Source organism: Portunus trituberculatus, chromosome 49 (genome assembly GCF_017591435.1).
Source record: "Portunus trituberculatus isolate SZX2019 chromosome 49, ASM1759143v1, whole genome shotgun sequence".
In the NCBI taxonomy this organism is placed as follows: Eukaryota; Metazoa; Arthropoda; class Malacostraca; order Decapoda; family Portunidae; genus Portunus; species Portunus trituberculatus.
Genome location: NC_059303.1, coordinates 792,541 through 814,736, shown reverse-complemented (window position 1 = coordinate 814,736; position 22,196 = coordinate 792,541). Strand labels below are relative to the sequence as shown.

Genomic DNA, 22,196 nt, shown 5'->3' with positions numbered 1-22,196 from the left:
TGCTTCTTCTTGCTTCTTCCTGCTAATTTTTGGTACCCACTTCCTTGCCACTTCCATTTCTACTTCTCCCAAGTTCCATGGCCACTCAGAGTTGTGTTGGGTGCAAGAGGTGGTTGCTGGGTGAGGCTTCAGAGCTGCATTCCCGCTGTGTGTCTTGTTGGCCTGCCATGTGTTCAGCCGAAGACCGGTGTAGTGAGTGTTCCCACCTCTCCCTTCTCCAGTTCCAAGCGTTTATGAAGGATACTGAGAAGTGTTCTGCTAAAGAGAAGAAGCGGGCCAAGTCATCTGACGGTTCCAGTGAGAAACGTTCTCGCCGGCAGGAGCCGGCTTCTGAGGCCCCTTGGGCCAGCAGGTTTGTCGTTGTAGAGTCTGATCTGGCTGCTATCAAGGCTTTTATTGCCCAGTTGTCAGCGGTCTTGTTGCCCCCTGCCTCCGGTTCTGCGTTTTCAGGGTTTGCGGACGGCGGAGCGAGTGTGCGTCCGTCCCCCGGGTTGGTGCCGGGTGTAAGGGGGCCCCAGTCTCTCCCCGGTTCAGGTCCTTTGGTGGTGGCTGCTGGTAGTAGTGGAGCAAGTCTCAGTGTGTCCCTTCTCCCTGGTTAGGCTCCTGGAGTGAGTGGGGGGCAGGCTTCTGCTCCAAGCCTTGCCCCAGAGTTGGTGGTCGGGGGAGTGAGTTTGTGTGTAGTCCTGCACTCTGCCCCGCCACTGGTAGTGAGTGGTGTGCTTTCTCCTGCTGTTTCTGGCCCTTCCACGGAATTTTCGGGGCTCCGTGGAGTTAGCGTGTGTGCAGCCCCTCTCCCTAATCTGGCTCTGGGAATGAAGGGGGTCCAGTCACCCGCTGTTTCAGGCTCTTCGGCGGACTTCTATGGTTTCGGGGGTGTGAGCTTCAGTGCAGCCCCTCTCCCTAGTGTGGCCCCAGGAATGAGTGTGGTGCAGACTTCCGCTGTGTCAGGTGCTTCCAGGGAGTTTTCTGGTCTCGGTTGAATGAGCTTGCGTGCAGCCCCACTCCCCGGTGTGGCTCCGGGATTGAGTGGTTTGCAGGCTCCTGCTGATCCTGTTTCTTCCGTAGCCTGGGGTTAATGGATTGAGTCTACGCCCAACTCCTCTCTCTGGTAAGACCTCATGAGGCATCAGGGCTAAGGCTGGTCGTGCCGTTGGTTCCTGACACCTTGCACCGGTTGCGCCTCCTTCAGTTCAGCCCCTTACTGCTTCTAAGGCGAGTGGTTCCTTTCGCTCTCAAGGATTCTTCCGTGGCCACTCTAGGGGCCATCAGGGATCTCGCTAGGGACACTGCGGAGGTGCCGCTGCAAGTTGGGGCTTGTCTGCAGCAGCACTGGCAAGAGTGGGAGAACATCGGGGCCTACGAGTGGGTGGTCAAGACCCTTCGGTTTGGTTACATTCTCCCCTTCCTCAGGGATCCTCCCCTCTCGAGCGTGCCTGTAGAGTTTCCGGCGTACAGGGAGGGCTCAGACCGTCATTTGGCTCTGGAGGCCGTGGTTTCCGAGATGCTGGTAAAGGGAGCTATAGAACCGGTGGTAGATCCTCAGGCTGGGTTCTATTCTCACGTCTTCCTTGTGCCCAAGACCACAGGAGACTGGAGGCCAATTTGCGACCTTTCGGTCTTAAATCGTTTCCTGGTGGTGACCCACTTCCGTATGGAGAGTTTCGTCAGTGCTAGAGTCAATGGCCAAAGGCAAGCGGATGGTGTCCTTGGACCTGTGGGACACTTATTATCAGGTTCCTGTCCACCCTCAGTCACACAAGTATATGCGGTTCGTCTGGCAGGGCAGAGTTTACCAGTTTTGGACTTTGTGCTTCAGCCTTGCCATGGCTCCTCAGGTCTTTACCAAGGTGATGGCTCCCGTGTCGGCTTGGGCCCATTGCCTCGGCATACCCTTGCGTCACTATCTGGATGATTAGCTAGTTTCCGGTCCTTCTTGGGCTTCATGCCTCAACAATGCCTGGTCTCTTCTGCTTCTGTGTTCTCGAGTGGGGATTCAGGTCAACTGGGCCAAATCCGATCTGTCTCCCAGCCAGAGGACAAGGTAGACTGCCTTCTTTGTCAGGTTCGGGCAATCTGTGAGTATCTTTGCAGGATTAGGGATTGTCGGCTGGCCTGCTCTAGGTTGTTGGTCACGGTTTAAGATCCCAGATGAGCTGTCCACCCTCATACCTTGTCTAAGTGAATTTATCAGGTGATTCAGAGGGCCTATGCAAGTGTCTCGGAGGAGGAGTCACACCTTCTGAAAGTGAACACCATGAGGTTTGGGCTATTGCGACCAGTGTTCTCTTTAGAAAAGTTAAGAGTCTGGGCCCGTATTTATAAAACTTTCGTTAGCGCGACATAAGTCATGACATAAGCGATCGTAGCTATGATGTGACATGGCAAAGTTATGGCTCGGTAACTGAAACTAATCCAGTTACGATGATTTGAACAAATAGACATGTCTGAGGCTTTTTTTGTATTAATAAGATTAACAATATATGAAATTTAGGTATATTTGAAGGCGAACATAATCAATAATAGTGTCTCTGTCCACTGACTCCACTTCACCCGCCGATGTAAACAAACAGCACATGATCCACACACACGTAGTCGCATATACTGCTACTTCGTTTTGTTGTTGGTTGCTACTGACATGATGGATGTACCACACCCACCACAGATGAGGAAACGAAGCAGCAACTGTTGTCTCAGCAAGCAATTTGCATTGTTAACTTCAACCTAGCAACCTTAAGTGACCCAACATCCTAAACTAACAATGTCACTTAAGATACATTGATTTGAAGAATAATTTCCAATGACGTAACTTATCCTAAACTAACAATGTCACTTAAGATACATTGATTTGAGGAATAATTTCCAATGACCTAACTTATCCTAAACTAACAATGTCACTTAAGATACACTGATTTGAAGAATGATTTCCAGTGTTGATATTCAAGTATGGAAGGTGTGTCTAGGGATAGAAATATTCACAATGATAAGGTGTAACAATCTGTATTGGCACTTGTAATGTGCACTTGTAATACTGGCATTTCTTGCACAACCTTATTTAGGGTACTTAAGTAAAGAGATATTTAGGCAAGCACAATAAGCAGCAGTGTTAATTAACAAACTAATCATTATTTTTCCCCCCATTTTTGGATAGGAAAGCCTACATTGCTATGCTTTATGAAAGCTAGTAGTGAAGCATTGAATATTAGTGGCCACTTTACTAATGGATCTATTTGATGTAGGAGGTGGTCCACCTCCCAAGCCCCTTGATGACATAGACAAGAATTTGAGTGAGTAAATCATTCCATACACATATGGATCATCTTGGTTTTGAAAAGTATTAACCATTCCATCCTTGTATATCTATATCCTCCCACATTCTAGGTGACATTAAGAGAACACACCCTTTTTTTTTTCACTCCTTTGCTTTTATCATTTGCCGCACACCACACCACTTCTTTCATACCTCACATTCACTCTCCCTCAAACATTCAGTAATGCCCACCTGCCTTCCTTTATAAACACCCTGCTTAGGTTTGGAGAAACATAGGCAACAAACTATAGACAACCACACATACCATATACACTTACACTGTGTATGAGGAGTATGGGGGCAGGAAGATACTTCCTGCTTGAAAGGATTGTTTACCTCTTATATAGGCAACAAACTATCCATTTATTGTATTTAATGCTTCCAGGTATAAAGGACAACTTCTGCCACATTACACATAACTAACTTTAACCCTAAACTAACTGAGTATAACTTCCAGTAACTTAACCTAATCAAATTGATGGGTCTCATTGATATGAAGAATTTCCTATGCTGATATTCAATTATGGAAGGTTGGAAATGGCAGCTCACAAGAAATGCATCCAGACATGAATGTGTCTTAATGACAAGTGCACTCAGTACCTGTCTGCAACACAATAACAGTACATTACCCTACTGCTAAAAATATCAATACGAGCATACAAAATATCCTTAAAACTGAAGTGTAAGGACATTATCTATCTATCTATGTATAGACAAAGCCAACATCCTCCTCCAGGAGGAGGACAGCAAAAATGAGGCAACCACACATACCATATACACTTACACTGTGTATGAGGAGTATGGGGGCAGGAAGATACTTCCTGCTTGAAAGGATTATTTACCTCTTATATAGATAGTGAGATAGATCTGCAATAAAATGCTTGTGATGGTTTAACTAACATTTGTTGTCATTGTTCATAACAGTACAGATGGAAATGCTACCGCAGCACTTCCAACGCCTAACACGGCTGAACCTCCTGCTGGTGCCGAGACATCCATGATGATGTAGCAACGGGTTGTAGATATTGAGCACCATCTGTGAAATAAAGAAAGTTAATAAATAAAAAAAAAACAAGTAAAATAATATATATATATATATATATATATATATATATATATATATATATATATATATATATATATATATATATATATATAGGTGCACCTATCTAACATTTTGTAATGAAACTACTTTTTGGGGAGGAATATCTTTTTTCTATTTTCTTAACCACTCCAAAGATGTAAAACATTGATTTGCAATGAAAATAGTTACTAGATTCATTCAAAGCACATCAAAATTATCAAAATAAAAATTCTCACACATGACAATAACAATAAATGAATAAATAAATAAACCAAACTTGGCTATACCTAACTTAAGGGGAGGCACAACAGCTGAGATGATAAAATTAGGTCAAAAAATCATTTTTTAGTATTTCGCATATCTAGATAGAAAAAAGCTTCAAGAATGAAGCCGTAGTCAGTAAATAACGAACACCGGGTGGCAACAGAAGATACAAGAAGAAGAAGAGAAGGTAGCAGCAGAGGGCAAAACCTACGGCGCCGGTATAGCCCCTACAGAGTAACCTACCTACGTGTTTGGTGAGCAGTGGCATTGAGTACAGGGAAGGCGCTCATTGCTGGTAAAAACCCTGTACAGTGATATGCCACTGTGTACACCCCAGCAGTGAGGCAATACTGCCGCTAAAAGCGCAAGAAGAGACCGACATCAGTCGCGGGAGGAATAAACATCTCGCTGGCTGGGGGGAGGGGGCCTGTTACGTCCCTGAGTTATGGATAATGACTTCGCTACTGTAAGTACATTTCATTGGCGATTTTTTGCAGTACATATTAAACATGTGTAGTACATATTTGTTGTACATATGCATTAAAAGAAATCGAATCCCTCGATAATTACCACATAATATGTCATACTCAAAACTTTAAACTCATTTATCTCAAAACGTCAAATTTTAACTTCAATGAGTAGCTGTGCACAAAAAACTTGATGGATCTAAATGAAACTCACCATACTTGTACATAATGGGTATGTCTACATTTCCAAGACAGGGTTTTAAGAAATTCGAAAAGTCTTGTTCTGGATACGTTATATAGCTAAAAAATAGTGACGTCATTATTTCATGAAATTGCGAAAGCGGTTTCTCACGAACTAAAACGAATTTAGCAAAAAACTGTCTTGGGTAGGTTAATATGTTATTCTACTAATACCATGCAAAATTTGGTAACTCTAGAGTGAAAATTAAAATTTACGTGAATTTTTTAAGCTGTGACGTCATGACGTCACGACGTCATGAACTAAAATGTTCTACCTACTACCATAATATCAGAAAATGGTGCCATTGCACATTGCAAAAGTTTCAAACAAAAATATTGAAAACTTTTTTTTTATGAATATTTTTCATCCAGTTGTTGTGCCTCCCCTTAACTAAACCTAACCTAACCCATCTTAACAAACTGACAGGAAATTAACTAAACCTTACCTAGCATTGATGGCAAGTTTGGTAAGAAAATAAATTCAACCTAATGTAACCAAACTAAGCATAACTAAATCTACCTTAACAATGAACAAAATCTAATCAAACCAACTATATACTTCCCTAATCTAAACTAACTTAACTAAACCTAACCTGATTTACCTCAATGATAAATTTGGTAAAACTAATGTCTTAGGAGCTAACAATTTCCAGTGGTAAAGATATGTAGGTAACACTGTATTATAATGTGACCCAGTAGTTTGCTGAGAACTTTTTCTTTATGCCATGAGATGTAATAGCACCCTAATCTAACCCACTAAACTCACTAAGACTAAAGAGTATATGTGCAATATGGAATGAATGAAACAAACTGTCTAATATGAAAAATATTAATGTTGCAAAACTTACCTCTTGTAGTTGGAGTGTGGGGCAGGCAGAGGTCGTAGATATAGTGTCAGAAGCCACTTTTTACTGGGATAACCACTGTCCCCCTCAAGACAGCATCCAGCTGTCACCGTCTCCCTCACACCCCTGCTAGAGTTCACTTTCCCTAAGAATGCTTGCATGTCAGCCCCATATATCTTGGCTGCACGCTCTAACTGATACCTCTTATCAGTTCTGAGTCACTTAGTTCAGCCAACACGTCTCTATGATCACGAAAACTTCTCAGGTGGCATAGTCTCTGTCCCGCTGCCTCCGCCATGTTGACTTTATGATTCGACATTGCTTCCACCCAAACATAACAGGAATGCGAGTTTATGATGACCTAACGTGAAACATAAGACTTATGTTTTATGTATGTCATGGTGTCCGCCATCTTGTGGACTTATGTTTCCCTTATGTCGAATCATAGTTTTATAAATACGGGCCCTGGACTTGGTCCTCAAGGCTGGTACACAGAAGAGTATGACCACCTTTGCCTCCTTTTACCTAAGGGATGTTACTCATAGGTATTTAGATACCTTTTCCCTTGGGCCGATAGTTTCGGCGCTGAGGATTATTCACTGATGCTGGTTTAGTTTCATTCTGGTTTTCCCTTGTTGTCAGCAACAGGATTTACTGATACATTATTTTTCTGTTTTTGGGGTTTTGGCAATTTTGGAGATCGTGTCTTCCATCTTTGGGTTTCTGTTACACCCTCCCACCTATACTTGGGAATCTGGCACATGTAATTACATATGGGTAATTAGTATATGTAGCAACAAAATATTTTTTTTTTAAGTAAAAACTTTTTTTTAATATACTTACCCATATGTAATTACATAGTAAGAGGTTTCCTTCCTCCCTCCCCTCTGTGTTTCTGTCAATTTTGGCAGAAAGGAGCTGAGGTATGGTTGGCCAGCTGGACTGGTGGTTCCTGGCACGCATGAACATGGAGGTGACATGGTACTTTTATAGGCACAATCTCTATATAGAGGTGTTGGTTGATTTTCTGTGCTGAGTGTGGGAATAATGGCATATAGGCATATGTAATTACATATGGGTACTTACCCATATGTAATTACAAAAAAGGTTTTACTTTTAAAAACTATTTTTCCAAGTAATTTACTCTAGAGAGCCTCAAGTTAATGCAACTGAAACTAAAGCTGTTCCTCAATTTGATAGAAAGTTTAACAAAAATATAGCTTATTAACAGCATAAATCATATTTAGTTCTGCAAACTTAGTCATAGATATTTTCTATCTACACACTGTCCCAACATCCAATATATTATAAAGATGCACAAATGTAATGAAACACAACAAACTCACATTGGACACTGAAGTGATGGCATACTCAGCATGTGTTCCCTGGGCCTGGGGACTCACCACCCCCAGCACCTTATCCCCAACACCAACGCCTTGCACCTTATGGCCCACACTCACCACCTCCCCTGCAAAGTCTCGCCCCACTGCCAGGAAATAGCAAACTTTCTTACAAAAACAGTTGAGCATGTTCAACTACAGGCCTCATGCATATCTTGGGTACCCAAAAATTTAAATTTTGAACCATTAGGCTGCTAGGTAATGAAAGTATGAAGTTTGTTTCCTCATCTGAGTAACTATACAATTTCATTAAGCTTAAGTATAGCCACAGGCACTAAAAGACTGAAACTGCTCAGTCTCCTTATGATGTGAATGGTGCCTTTCAATGTCACACTCTGAACCTGTGCCACAACATTATATGAAGTTTAAAAGGAGATACATCACTAGAATGGAAAACTGGCTCTTATACAACAGCTTTGTTTTACTTTATTAAACATAAAACAAGTAGCAAAATGTCTTAAGCAAAATTAAAGTTAGTGTCATGTATTCTTTCCTTACCAGTGAGGGGGAAGTCTGTGGGTGTAATGGTAGCAGTGCCACGCTCCAGCTGTCTAATCATCCTCATCATGTTCAGCACATCTCGGCCATACCCGCCTAAAGGGAAACAATGACGAGTGAAAAATCAGTCCCCACATCCTCTCATCTAAGTCTTGGTCATTACATTGAAAGTCTTCACACATGTTTGCTTACCTGGCATTACTTATTAAACACTGAATAGTAGGAAAATAACAATGTTCCTCGACATGTTCCCACCTATGGTACTCATGTGCCAGCCTTTCATTGCTCACATCCTTTTATATGTGTTAGATTTAAATAAGACTATTGAAGGAGTTGAAACTGTTTTATAATATAAGCAGTACAAGAAATATGTTTTATGATCACAGAATAACACCTATGTCACTCTCACAAAAGAAATTGTATACTTTGTTATTATAAATTATTTCTTTAGGAAATAAGTCAGATGGTTCTCTCTCTCTCTCTCTCTCTCTCTCTCTCTCTCTCTCTCTCTCTCTCTCTCTCTCTCTCTCTCCTACTTAAAACTTCACTTATTCAAAGAATAATGTTTACAGAATTGTCAACGAGCTCTTCTATGATTATTAAATCAGCCAGTGAGGGTTGGTTGGGAATGTGGTAAGGTAATGTCCTGTGGAATGCACCCTCCTGAGATAAATATACTTTATAAGAGTAGTTTATCTATTTATATTAATTTTTTTATGTTTTATTATGTTTCTATGCAATAATTATTATTTATAAATACCTTTTTACTTACCTGAAAACAGGTAAAAAAAAAATAGGGGTGTTCTTTTTTGGAGAGGCTGTTATGGATTAATGGCATTTCAATGCAATTCAATAGGAAAAATTGTTTTGAGATATGAGCTTTTTGAGATATGATCTCTGTTGCGGAACAAATTAAACTCGTATCTCAAGGTACTACTGTATGTATGTATATATATATATATATATATATATATATATATATATATATATATATATATATATATATATATATATATATATATATGCAGTTTCTTCTCTAACAGTGACAAAGATGAACACCATTGTATAAACTTGATGGCTGCTCACCAAAGATGGCTGTGTCGATGGGGTTGATGGAAGCTGCGTGAATCTTAACCAGCAGATCTAATGGCCGCAGTACAGGAGGCACCCGCACCTGCTCCAACACCAGGCCCTCCACACTGTCGTAGCCATAGGTCTGCCATGCATGCATCCGCAGGTTGGGTGCCACCTCCACCTTCTGATGCACAGTCTATATCAGCAATGTATACTGAAGTGTTATGTAGGCATAAGCATCAGATTTATGCTCATTTTCCTCCTACAGTTACAAGAGTCAATGAAGATGAAGAGTATAGATTTCAAAATATATACACTTAACCCTCTGGTATTGTGCATTAAGCTATCATGTTTTACTGCTATTGAGCATACATAAAAAGCTATACATATTTCTATATCGCACACAAAATTACTGCACATTATGATGTCACGTGATAGTTGAGTTTCTCTAAATACTCTTATTGAAAAAAATGTTTTTTACGGATTTCCCCATTCTACCCATCCACCTTAGCTTCTAGTCATCTACAATGAGGTACTGCATATAGAATATCCCTTTTTCCAGCACGCATCACTATTTTATTGTCATTTTATTATCATTACCAGTATTATCACTTTAAAAATGAATTATCATAAATATGAAAGAAATCTAACCTGTGAGGCTGTGATGCATGTTTATAAATATTAGCTGATCACCACTCTGACTTATAACCATCTAGCAGTGAGAAGTAACATCAAGTTCATAATTATAACAAGACACATCAACACCATCACCATTATGGCAGCAGGAATAAAAAAAATATACACTCAACCCTCGTTTATCTGGATTTTGGTTAATACGGACAGTGTCCAGTTAATAATTTAATAACTTGAGTCCAAAGAGCCAACAAATGAATTAAAACAATGCGTGCCTTGCACACTTCCAGAAACGGGTAATAGAGGATGGCGCTGCTGCAGCAGGTGGTTATAAACAAGTCTGGCCAATGCAAGTGACCACTATGTATTGTCCTGTATCAGTGAGCAAGTCTGTGCACTTTTCAGTACTACAGAACTCTCAAATTATGTCACCCAAGGGTGTTAGGCATAAGTGAGTGCCCATAGTTGTGACTTAAAAGATGGAATTAATAAGAAAACTAGAGAAAAAAGCTAGTGTTATGAGTGTTTGTGAGTAGCATGGTATAACCAAGCAAACTGTATCAGACATTAGTAAATCAAAAGATAGGTGACACTGGGCTGTAATTTCATGGCTCAGTTGCCTTTCCCCCTTTAAATATTGGTATTACATTGGCTGTTTTCCATTCTAGTGGAACTTTCCCTTCATTTATTGAACTTGCAATTATTTCCCAAATTGGATCCAGTAGTTGCTCTTAACATTCTTCTGGCACCCAGCCTGAATCACAATCTTGCCCCATTGCTTTTCAGACATCCAAATTATTCAATAATCTTCTAATATCTTCTTTGTGCATGCTGATTTCCTATAATCCTTGGCAATGCAATGTTCTATTTGGTTCTGTAAGATCTTCTACAGTAAACACAATTCTGATGCTCTCATTCATTATTTCACACATTTCCTTCTCTGTTTGGTATGTCTTCGCTCCTTTAATTATTTTTTCTATTGTTTCCTTATTCTTCAGTTTGCCATTTATGAATTTGTAGAAAAGCTTGGATTCAGCTTTGATTTTACTCACCACATCTTTCTCAAAGTTTCATTCTTCCTCTCTCCTTACTCTAATATATTAATTTCTCACATCCTTATACTGCTGTCTGTTATTGTCATTTCTCTGCTTTATGAGTTTCTTCCAAACTTTATCTTTTGCCTTTTTTTGCGTCGTCTGTGCATCTAGCATTGTACCAAGCGTGAATTTTTTTCTTAACTCTATAAAAAGGTACATATTGTTTTACTCCTTCATTATATTTATGTCAGAATATTTCATATTTCTCTTGTACTGTCTTTCCATACATAATGTTTCTCCACTCAATATCAGCAAAAAAGGTCCTTAATTTTTCAAAATCCACTCTTGCATAATTTAATCTCTCTCCTTTCTAGTCATCTCTGTAACTTATCCCATCCTCCTCCTGCATTTCCAGCTCTAATGTCACATGATCACTTCTTGCCATTGGACTGAGGTATTGTATGCTGGGAGGGGGCTCTCGTTTCTTTGTGAATACTAGGTCAAGTAACGATGGTTCTTCTTCTCCCCCTATATCTTGTTGACTCCTCCACCCACTGGTCCATTGTATTTACCATAGTCAACTGTAACACTTCTTTGCTCCACTGTCCAGCATTTTCCATTACTTTCATCTCTCTCCACTTTATATTTTTACAGTTAAAGTCTCCAACTAAAAGTATTCTACCATCTCTTCTCAACATATTATCTAAGTACTTAATTGCTTCTCTTTGCATATCTTTATGTTCATGAGTTCCCCATGTATTTGTCTTAGGTGGCACATATGTAACTATGATTTTCCTTTTTCCCAATTCCTTTTTTATAATTGTTACTCCCATTACTTCCACCTTGTCCTCACCATATTGCACATCCTCCACACATATATTATCACAAACTATTATTAGCACTCCTCCTCCCCCTTTACCCTTCCTGTCTCTTCTTCAGCTATTATATCCTTCTTCCTTAAAATTTACATGGATCTCTGCTCTTAGTTTTGTTTCAACAGTGCACATAACATTCAGGTTTTTCTCTTTCAAATAATTTTTAACCTCCAACACATTGGATAACAACCCATCTATATTTGTAGAAGTCATTCTTAATTTCTTGCCTCCTCCACAACCTCTTCCTTCTTCCACAGATACCACTTCTTTAGTCTCATATCCAGAACCGTCCAATAAAAAAAAATTTTCTCAATCTCCGTTCTTTTCTCGTATTTTTCCTTAGCTTCATTTCTTAGCATCTTCTCTTTTTCCCTCTCCCAGGTTCATGTTTCTTATCCAAATATCTTTATGTTCAGCATCATCGGAGAACTTCACTTTCCTTGTCGTAATTTCCTCCACTACCACTTGGGATTTTATTCACCCTTTCATTGGTCTCCTACCCCCCTCACTGAATCTTCCCAACCTAATCACTTCCTCCACCTCCTGGTCCAGCTCCTGTGTACCGTTCTGGCTAATTCTGTGTCTTCACGTTCTCTCATGAAATTATTTGGATTTTTTTTCCTTCATCCCAAAAATCACGCACCATTTCTTTTTATCCACTGTATCACGCACTAGATCTTCTTTCTCCTTAATTACTTGTAATACAGCATCTTTTCTTTTTTCCTGAATTTGCCTCTTTACCTCAGAAAATTTAACTTTTTCCTCTTCTTGTTCTTGTTTCCATGCCTTTCGTAATTCCTTCAGCTTGTTTTCACCCAATCCACCCTGGTCCTTAATCCTATCCTGTACTTTTTCTGTAAGGTCCTTGAGGAGTTTTCGTTGTCATGACATGTAATTTTTAGTATATCATTTTGTTTATCTACTGTATCTCCTCCTTTAATCCTTGATTGATTACACTGATCTCACATTCGACTAACCTCAATCTCAGCTCTGTGTTTTCCGTTGCAAGTCTGTCCTGCTTGTCCATTAAACTCGACATCACTCTCTTTCTATGTTGATCAACCTCCTCATATTTCCTCTTTCGTTTCTAAATCCAGAAAAGTCTTTAGCCATATTATCCTCAGTGAATCTCCTGAGTCATACAGGTGTTTCAATAAATCGCAGATTTTCACTCAGTGGCGTTTGTTTTCATTGTGACATACATCTTGCTGCACCACTCAGTTCCATTTCTCTCTCCATTTTTTTCCGTCTGTACGATCCAAAAACTTATTCATTATGAAGACAGGAGAACCATATGGCCCCCTACCCCCTTGTACATACATCTAGGTCAGGCTCCAATGTCTGTTGTAGCTTGTTCCCTGGAGGCTGTTCGGCACATCCTCTCCAAGCGGCGTCAGCAGTGTGTGGGTACATTGTTGTTCCTACTTACTACAGAGCTTCAGTCCCCTGCACAACACGTTGGAAGAAGAAGCATCTCTCAGAGCCAGAAGTCCTATCAGGCCTCCCTGAGTCCCTTGCCTATGAAATATTCACATCATCCTTGAACATATTCCTTTTGGGAGTATGTGCAGTCCCCATGAGTAGTTGTTACTTTCGTTTTTTTGGTTCCAACATTTGAAGCAGGATTGTAGGTAGTTGGATATTTACCATTAGAGTTTTAAAAGTAAATATTCATCTGATATAGTTGTAAAATGAGTAGAGAAAAAAAAGTAAAAACTGACAATTTGATTTTGTTGAAATACTTGAAGTTGGTGGTATTTTCAATCTGTTTGAACTGTTTTGCTTACTTTACTATAGATAAAACTTAATTTTACTTCGGCAAATCAGCCTCTGCTGTGGTGAGCTAACCCATGAGATATGCTATGCCACACCGCACCGTCAGTTGCTTGCGCGTTCCAGGACCAGTCGAACGTTCCTCCACTCGCTCGGCTTGCTCTGTCGGCTTTTGCCATGTCACCTGTTCCCCAGGTATTTCTACAAGCTGGATATGTGGTATGGGATAGGCCTACCACTGGACTATGGTATGGGTATGGGCCTGCCATCTGATATGGTATGGGTTCGGTCTACCATGATACTGCCTTTGCCGTGTTTGGGACACCGAAGTTTTCATTTTTGTGCAGAGTGGCAGTCATGTCCAGCCCTGACGACCAGCCTGCCCCTCTTCCTGAGGCTTCCCGTCGTGTTGAGGAGCGGCGGAGTGACAGCAGTTCTTCGAGGGAGAGTCCTGGGGGATATTCACATCGTGGAAGTGGCACAGGCGGCTCCGGGACGCATCGACATCGCCGGCGCGCTGCTCCTCGGTGGGCACGTCACATGAAAACACGCGGATTCGGCCCACTGTTACTGCCCGTGCTGAAATTGCGTGCCAGTGCCCCGCCTGGCCCCTCCCTCTGATGTGGACAGTCAGCCCGGCTCTTCTCGGGGCCCAACGCACTCAGGGTTGTCTGACGCCAGGACATGGCTCTGCTGATTCACGTACTGTCACTCCTAACTTTTCTGGATTTGATTCTTCCAGTGGTGAGGATGGTGAGTTACGGCCCACTCCCCCTCGGGGTAGTGTGTTGCTACAAAGTGCTAAGGGTTTGGGGCCTCCTGACAGTGTTTCAGAGGACACTGAGCAGCAGGTGGCAAGCATGGTGAATTTCCTGTTTGAAAAAGGCATGCAGGACAAGGACTACAAAGCCGTCTCCGAGGATGTGGTTACCAGACGCCCCAGCAACTGTCCTGCTCTCGCCCCTGTGGAGTGTAACCCGCACATTTTGGGGGACTTGAAAACTGACGCCAAGAAGGCTGACTTCTGGCTCAAGGACGTAAGTGGTGACATACAGATGGCAGGTACTATTCTCACTATATCACTCCTAGCTCTGGACCAACTTGCTCAAGTGGAAGGTAACCCGGTGGTAGAACGGGAGGTTACTCTTCTTAATGGTGCCTTGGCCCTGCTGGGTCATGCCAACCATCGCACCAATTTGGCTAGGCCCTTCATTATGAGAAGGGAGATAAATCAGAAATACTCACACCTGTGTTCTGATAAGGTCCCAATGTCACGTTTTTTGTTTGGGGACGATATTTCTCAGTCTGCTAGACAGATTGAGGAGATGGAGAGGCTGCGGAACAAGTTCAGTAACAAGTCAGCTCCCTCGACATGGAAGTTCACCATTGGACGCTCTCGGGGTTTCTGGGGGAGGTCCGCCCGCAGAAGTTTTTCTTCGAGGTTACAGCCCTACAGTGCACAGCGACAGGGTTTCAGGGGTGGTCAGCGACACCCTTTGCCACGTCAGGAGCCGGACTCAAAAAACGCCAGGAGCCGGGGTTTCTACCGGCCCCGGCAGTAAAGGAGGTTAGTGACTCATTTTTAGCTGGCAGGCTGCGTCACTACGCGCAGGAGTGGAAGATCACTAATGACCCTGTGATTTTGGACATTGTACAGCACTGTCATCTTGATATTCAGAAATCTGATATTGAGAATCTATTTTTTGGTGAGCTGTCCTATAAATTGAATTTAGAGGAGCAACTTATTGTTAGGGAGGAGATTGACAGCCTTTTGGACCTTGGGGTTCTTGTGATTACAGAGACACCCAGAACAGGTTATTTCTCCCATTTTTCTCAGACCAAAGAAGGATGGTGGTTATAGGATGGTTCTAAACTTAAAGGAGCTTAACAAATTTGTCCCTTATAAACACTTTGAGCAGGCCATTAGACTGGTGAATGCTGGGGATTATCTTGCTTCCGTGGACCTTAGACATGCCTATTACTCTGTTAGGATTACGAAAGAGCAGCAGAGGTATTTATGCTTTAAGTGTGATGGTATTTTTTATCAGTTCACGTGTCTCCCTAACGGCTTTTCAGAGGGCCCGAGGATTTTCACTAAGTTGATGAAGCCCGTGTTTGCTGCGCTCAGGGGCATGGGTTACACCATTACTAGCTTTATAGATGACACTATGCTGTGTAATCAGTCTAGGGCAGGTTGCATTGCTTGCATTAATGACACCATTGCTCTATTGCAGAAGTTAGGTTTCTGTGTCAACAGTAAGAAGTCTGTGTTGGTCCCTACGAGGTGTATTGAGTACTTAGGAAACGTTATTGATACTACTTCAATGACAGTTTCTTTACCTGAATGCAGGATTCTCAAGGCTGTGACTGCTTGTAGGGATCTTATAAATAAGTCCTCCGCTAGGATCCGGGAGGTAGCTACGGTTATTGGTCTCCTGGTGGCTGCCTTCCCGGCTATGGAACTTGGTAAGTTGCATTACAGACAGTTAGAGAAAGAGAAAATTGCAGCTTTACAGACAGGCTTTGGGGACTTTGAGCTCTGGATGCCCATATTGGATGCTATGAAGGCTGACCTACAATGGTGGCTGGATAATGTTGCTACACAGCTTCAGAGAATTTTTACTTCTGGTACTGAGATTGATTTGTATACTGATGCCTCCAATCTAGGTTGGGGTGGCCATCTCCACCATAGGTCTACATCTGGCAGTTGGTCAGTGGTTGAACAGTCCCTGCATATTAATGCTCTGGAACTTAAGGCTATTTTATTTGCCCTTCAGGCTTTCCGTCTTGAACTCAACGGGAAACGTGCAGATATTTTGTGATAACACCACTGCCCTTTCCTATGTCAATGAGATGGGGGGTATAAAATTAGCCGTGTGTAAAGACATTGCGATTCAGATCTGGGATTGGTGTGTAGCTAATGGTACCTGGGTCACCTGCTCTCATATACCTGGAAAGGAGAACACGGCGGCTGACACCGCGTCGCGTATTGTCAATGATAGGCATGAGTGGCGGCTCAATGTGCATATTTTCAGGCAGCTATGTGGCGTCTTCGGCACCCCTGTTATAGATTTATTCGCGTCTAGGCTTAACAACCAAGTGCCTTTGTTCTGTTCCTGGAGGCCAGACCCGGGGGTGGCACACTTTGATGCATTCTCTCTGAACTGGGCACAATTTGAGCTATCTTATATCTTCCCTCCATTTGCTTTAATTACTAGGTGCCTGCAGAAGTTGAAGGCGGAGGTGGCACGTGCATGGATGGTTCTGCCGTTATGGATGTCGCAACCCTGGATGGGCCAGCTGCTTCGCCTGCTGATGGCTCCTCCCCGTCTTATTATGCTGAGGAAGGGGGTTCTGAGTCACCCGTCCTCCGCGGGGGTGCACCCGGTCATGAAGCACACTCAGCTGATGGCATGCTTGTTGTCGGGCAACAATTGCGAGCATGAGGCATTTCTGAGGCGGGTGCAGAGATCATCCTGGCCACGTGAAAACCAGGTACAGCCAGGCAATACAAGCCACATATCACGAGGTGGTCGCAATTTTGTGGTAGATGGGATGTCAATCCCCTTGCTCCCTCTCTATCAGACGTTATAAACTTTTTGTCCGCCACTTTCCACAGGGACCTGGGTTATGAGGTGGTCAACACTGCGAGGAGTGCTCTCTCTTCACTGGGCATTGTGGTAGATGGTTGCCGAGCTGGTAATCACCCGTTGGTTATCCGCTTTATGAAAGGAGTTTTTAACCTTAGGCCCCCTATGCCCAGGTATACTGCCACTTGGGATGTTCAGCCGGTTCTTGCGGAACTTAAATCTATGTATCCCTTGCACACCTTGTCCCTTAAGGACCTTAACCTTAAGCTTGTTATGTTGATGGCGCTGACCCGTGTGGCGAGGGTGCAGACTTTGCATTTGTTAATTCTTACTGATATTAGTGTTGCTCAGTCCTATATTACTCTGAGATTGCGTGGTACTCTTAAGCAAGCCAGGCCGGGTTTCAATGTGTGTGCGGTTCGGTTTCAGGCTTATTCTCAGGATGCTAGTTTATGTGTGTGTGCCACTTTACGGCATTATCTGGAGAGGACTGAGGTCCTTAGACAAGGGATTTTGCATGGGGCAGAAAGTTTGTTGCTCAGTTTTATTAGGCCACACAAACCAGTTGGTAAGGATACTATTGTCCATTGGATTAAGATGATGCTGCGTAGGTCAGGGGTGGAAACTAGCAGGTTCACGGCTGGCAGTGTTAGGTCAGCAGCTGTGTCAAAAGCTAAGGCTATGGCAGTCCCCATTGCCTGCATTATGGCGAGGGCAGGGTGGTCTCAAGAGAGTACATTTGCTCGTTATTATGATAGGCCTCTTACTGAGGTGGGGGACACTTTTCAGGATGTGATTTTGGCATAAGTGGCTGTTGCCTTTATGTTCCTATATGATTCATGGTTTGTAATGGGGTATATGGTGTTATGGATTATAAAGGGGGTTTTACATATGTATGTATGTATGTATGTATATGTTTCTATACACAATGAATGTTCTGGCTGGGAGACGTTCTTTTCCTCATCCAACATTGTCCTTTTGGCACGTCACCCACATGGCTTTAAAGCCTCATGGGTTAGCTCACCTCAGCAGAGGCTGATTTGCCAAAGTAAAATTGGAAAGTACACGAGACTTACCTTTGGTCAGTTGAAGTGTACTTGTAATTTTGCGAGGCAAATCACCTCTGCTTGAGGGGAGCTTTCACATGCCCTCCTCTCCTCCCCTGTTTACTTTCTGTGTACCAGGTCTGGTGTTTCTTTGTGCAGTTTTTAGTGTTTTCTCATTTGGATGATCGTGGCTTTGAAGTCTGACGGTGCAGTGCGGCATAGCATATCTAATGTGAAAGCTCCCCTCAAGCAGAGGTGATTTGCCTCGCAAAATTACAAGCACACTTCAACTAACCAAAGGTAAGTCTAATGTACTTTCCAATTTTACAATACAATACTTTGTGACTCAGGGCAACATAGGGCCAGACTAAGTAATTGTTTAAAGGGGTCGACTTTTCTGCAAGGTAAACTGAGTCAAATTATAGAGGTTGACTTATGTGCCAAATTGACTTATGAAGCTGCAATATACAGTACTGTAAGGTTAATTTAGTGTTAGGTAAACTTAGATTAACTTTGTTTTGGTTTGGTTGTTCAGGGAAACCAAAATAAACAAATTTTCTTTAAAAAATCTAAGGTGGCAAAATTCCACATTTAGTAAAATGAAAGATCCATTTGCATTATCCAGACTGGTGCCTGCACCATTTAGTCCAGAAAAATGAGAGTTGAGTGTATATATTTTCATTGAGAAATAGTTCTTCACATATTTCCCCAATCACCCATCCACCTCAGCTCCTAATCATCCACAGTGAAGTACCATATTTGATGGCATATAGGTTACAACTTCTTCCAGTACTTTTACCTACCCTAATTGCATGTATTAATATTTCATTGGTAGTATTATCATTGTTAAGAATATATATGTACCTGAGTCTTTAAATCTTGTAAGTTACCTCAAGGTATAATTTATTGCTTAGTCTCCCTTTCATTTAAATTCTTCTATAAGTCTCAATTAAATTTAATGGGTGACTTGTATTTTTCAGCTATAGTACTATAAGTAATTTTCAGTATTGTTTCTCTAGCCTTTTTGTACAGAAGTATTAAATGGAAAAGTATTATGTGATTTATTATTATGTTTTTTTTTTGCATTACAATGATGTGAGAAGGAACTTATTTGTATGTTTGTAAAGCCTTTGTTTCGAAATGCACAGACACCCATCATGGCTGAGCCTTTATTATAAGTCCCTTTGAGCAAGCTCATTTTTGTCAAGTTTGCCTGAGTATCTCCTACAGTTATCATTACCAGTATTATTACTTTAAAAACGAATTATCAGGGAAAATTAAAGAAATCTAACATGTGAGACTATGGTGCATGTTTATAAATATCAGCTCATCATCATTCTGACTCACTGCCATCTAGCGGTTAGGAGTAACACCAAATTCATAATTATAACAAAACACATTAACACCATCACTGTTATAGTAGGAGAAAAAAAATCGGGCTACACAATCTCCTACAAAATGCAAGTGGTAGATTATGCCAAGGAACATGGCAATAGAGCAGCAGTAAGGGGTTTTTGGCCACCACCTATGAAAAATGGTAAGTGTCTGGCGACAGTAAGAAGCATTTTTTTCATGTTATGATCATTATTATGATTGCAGTGTAGTTCAATCCTTCAAATAGCTTATATTTGCTAATTCACTAGGGGAACAGGAATGTAGTGTTTGGTTGCTGGGAAGGGAGGGACAAAGCAGGTATGGTGTATGATAGGGCAGCATAGGAAACTGAACTGTTCTTGATACCAGTACATAGTTAACTCTTAGTGTACCAGTATTCCTACCTTAATCTTACTGCTGCATTTCTGACACAGTTGTGAACCTTGGAACAGGGAGGCAGTGAGGGATACTTGCTTCTGTCTCAGGAGTCTTGTGCCCCCTATTAAGCCTCCCTTATTCAACAAGCCCACACACACCATCTTCTACAAGCCTGAAACATAACACATCAGAGCTATTTCATTCAATCATTTTATTATTTTATTCTTAATGTGAAAAAGAACATTGGCCAAGAACAACAATAGAGAAAAGTGAAATGGATCACCTAAATTGGAGGGTAAGTGTCTTGACATAAACAAGCAGGTAGTTCTAGAGTTTCAGAGGTATGAGTATAAGAAAAGACAGACAAAGGTTCTTATGGTCAGAAGTCAGGTGAAGGCAAAAAATGTAATGTGTTTGAGCTTGATAAAGTTGTAACACTCTTTGATCTTCTATATTATATCCAAGGATATAAAAAGGGAAAGGCAGACAAGATTCTAATAGTCAGTAGTTTGCCAAGGGCAAAAAGTAGTGTTTCAGCTTGACAAAATTACATTCTTCTTTGATCTCTCTTCTACCCATGGATAGTACTGGGCTAGGGATCTGCTCATTCCTCTCTGCCTTTCCTGTTCTCTGGTGTGATAGTGATTCACAAATGCTGGGAAATACTAATAAAGTACATGAGACTTACCTTGGTCAGTTGAAGTGTGCTTGTAATTTTACGAGGCAAGTCACCTCTGCTGGAAGGGAGCTTTCACATGAGATACACTTTGCTACGTCACGCAGTCAGACTTCAAAGTAGGCGACCACCCACATGATATAAAATTAAAAGTACCAGGAATTATCATAACATACTAGACAGGGAGGGAGCAGTGGGCATGTGAAAGCTCCCCTCCAGCAGAGATGACTTACCTTGTAAAATTACAAGCACACTTCAACTGACCAAGGTAAGTTTTGTGTACTTTATTAATTTTATTTCACCAAGTCACCCTCTGCGGAGTGGAGCTTCCCCATGAGGCTTTGAAGCCATGTGTGTGTCGGGCTCGGATGATGTATAGAATCTGAATCAATAAAAAACAACCAATCCCAACTGTGAACAGAATTTTAATTAACCGAAAAGTTAATTACAAAAACATACACATGGAACTCATGGGACAAACATGACCACAGACAAAACAAACATGGATACTGACAAGTAGTACATTCCACAGACCTACTAATGATGCCTGGTAACAGAAGACACTATGAAATGTAAGCATATGACACATGTCACCAACCCCTGCCTATTGAAGGACTGCATCCTGAAACAGATCAGAGGCTGTTACAATGGGCTTATCATAAAATTTTGCAAACGTGGTCGCCCTAGACCAACCAGCTTTTTGCATGATGCATGTCAGTGGCACTGCCATAGCCTTGTCCTTTGATGCTGCAGCCAGCTGTACACTACCTGCCTTGAAGATTTTTGTGTCCAGACATACAAAGCATTGACTTTACCCACCGAGCAATTGTGGCTTTGGATAAAGCAGTGTGCGGTTTGTTAAAGCTAATAAACAATTTGGAATTCTTGTGCTGGTCACCATGCCTAAGGTCCTTGGTCTTTGCCATGTATTCCAACAAAGTTTTGCAAACACACAAACTATCATCCTGAGAGTAAGCCTGAAATTTCACCCTAGAAATATTGAAGTTAGGTATACATTGCTTGACGGTCCCACCCAGTGATATGGAAATATAATCACTGCTAATGTTCATGCCTTGAAGCACTAATAAATGTAAGATCTGAACCCTTACTTCTTGAGTGACTGCCATCAACATGACAAGTTTTAGGGTGAGATCTTTTAATGATAGGTTCTGCAAGGGATGCATGGATCAAAGTTTTTGTAAGACTGGTTGTACATCTCATGTTGCCATATACCTGGGTGTAGGTGGTCTGAGGTTGAAGACCCCTATCATGAACCTGCAAATCAGTGGGTGATTCCCCGTTCTGCATCCATCGATTACAATGTTAACGCTGTCACAGTCCACATTACAATGAAACGTCTGGGTCAAGAAGTTAATGATGTGGGAGGCAGAAGGACTAAGGGGACTGACGCCCCATCTAGTACAAAACTGGTGCCACCTAGCGACATGCAGTCGGTACTGTTTAGCCGTGCTTGGCTTTCAGGAAGCAAGCAATATTTCCGCGCCTGCTGCAGAAACACCTCGTTCTCGTAAGGTCTCCCGGATAGTAAGCATGCCATGAGCCGTGTGTGTCACATGACTGGGTGTGACCTGGCAAGAGATGGGTGCATCAATACATCGCCCCTGCTCAAAAGGA

General features: G+C 41.8%; 1 protein-coding gene across 1 annotated transcript in view; it reads right to left on the bottom strand.

The window, feature by feature from the left end:
- LOC123499069 (reticulon-4-interacting protein 1 homolog, mitochondrial-like) overlaps positions 1–22,196 on the bottom strand; it is a 133,290-nt gene that overhangs the window by 58,917 nt on the left and 52,177 nt on the right. The window contains exons 2-5 of the mRNA XM_045246671.1: positions 19,912–20,057; positions 9,192–9,375; positions 8,106–8,201; positions 7,554–7,693 (exon numbers count right to left, since the gene is read on the bottom strand). Of these exons, the coding sequence (XP_045102606.1) occupies positions 7,554–7,693; positions 8,106–8,201; positions 9,192–9,375; positions 19,912–20,046 (555 nt within the window). The 5' untranslated portion in view covers positions 20,047–20,057. The remainder of the gene's footprint in view (positions 1–7,553; positions 7,694–8,105; positions 8,202–9,191; positions 9,376–19,911; positions 20,058–22,196) is intronic.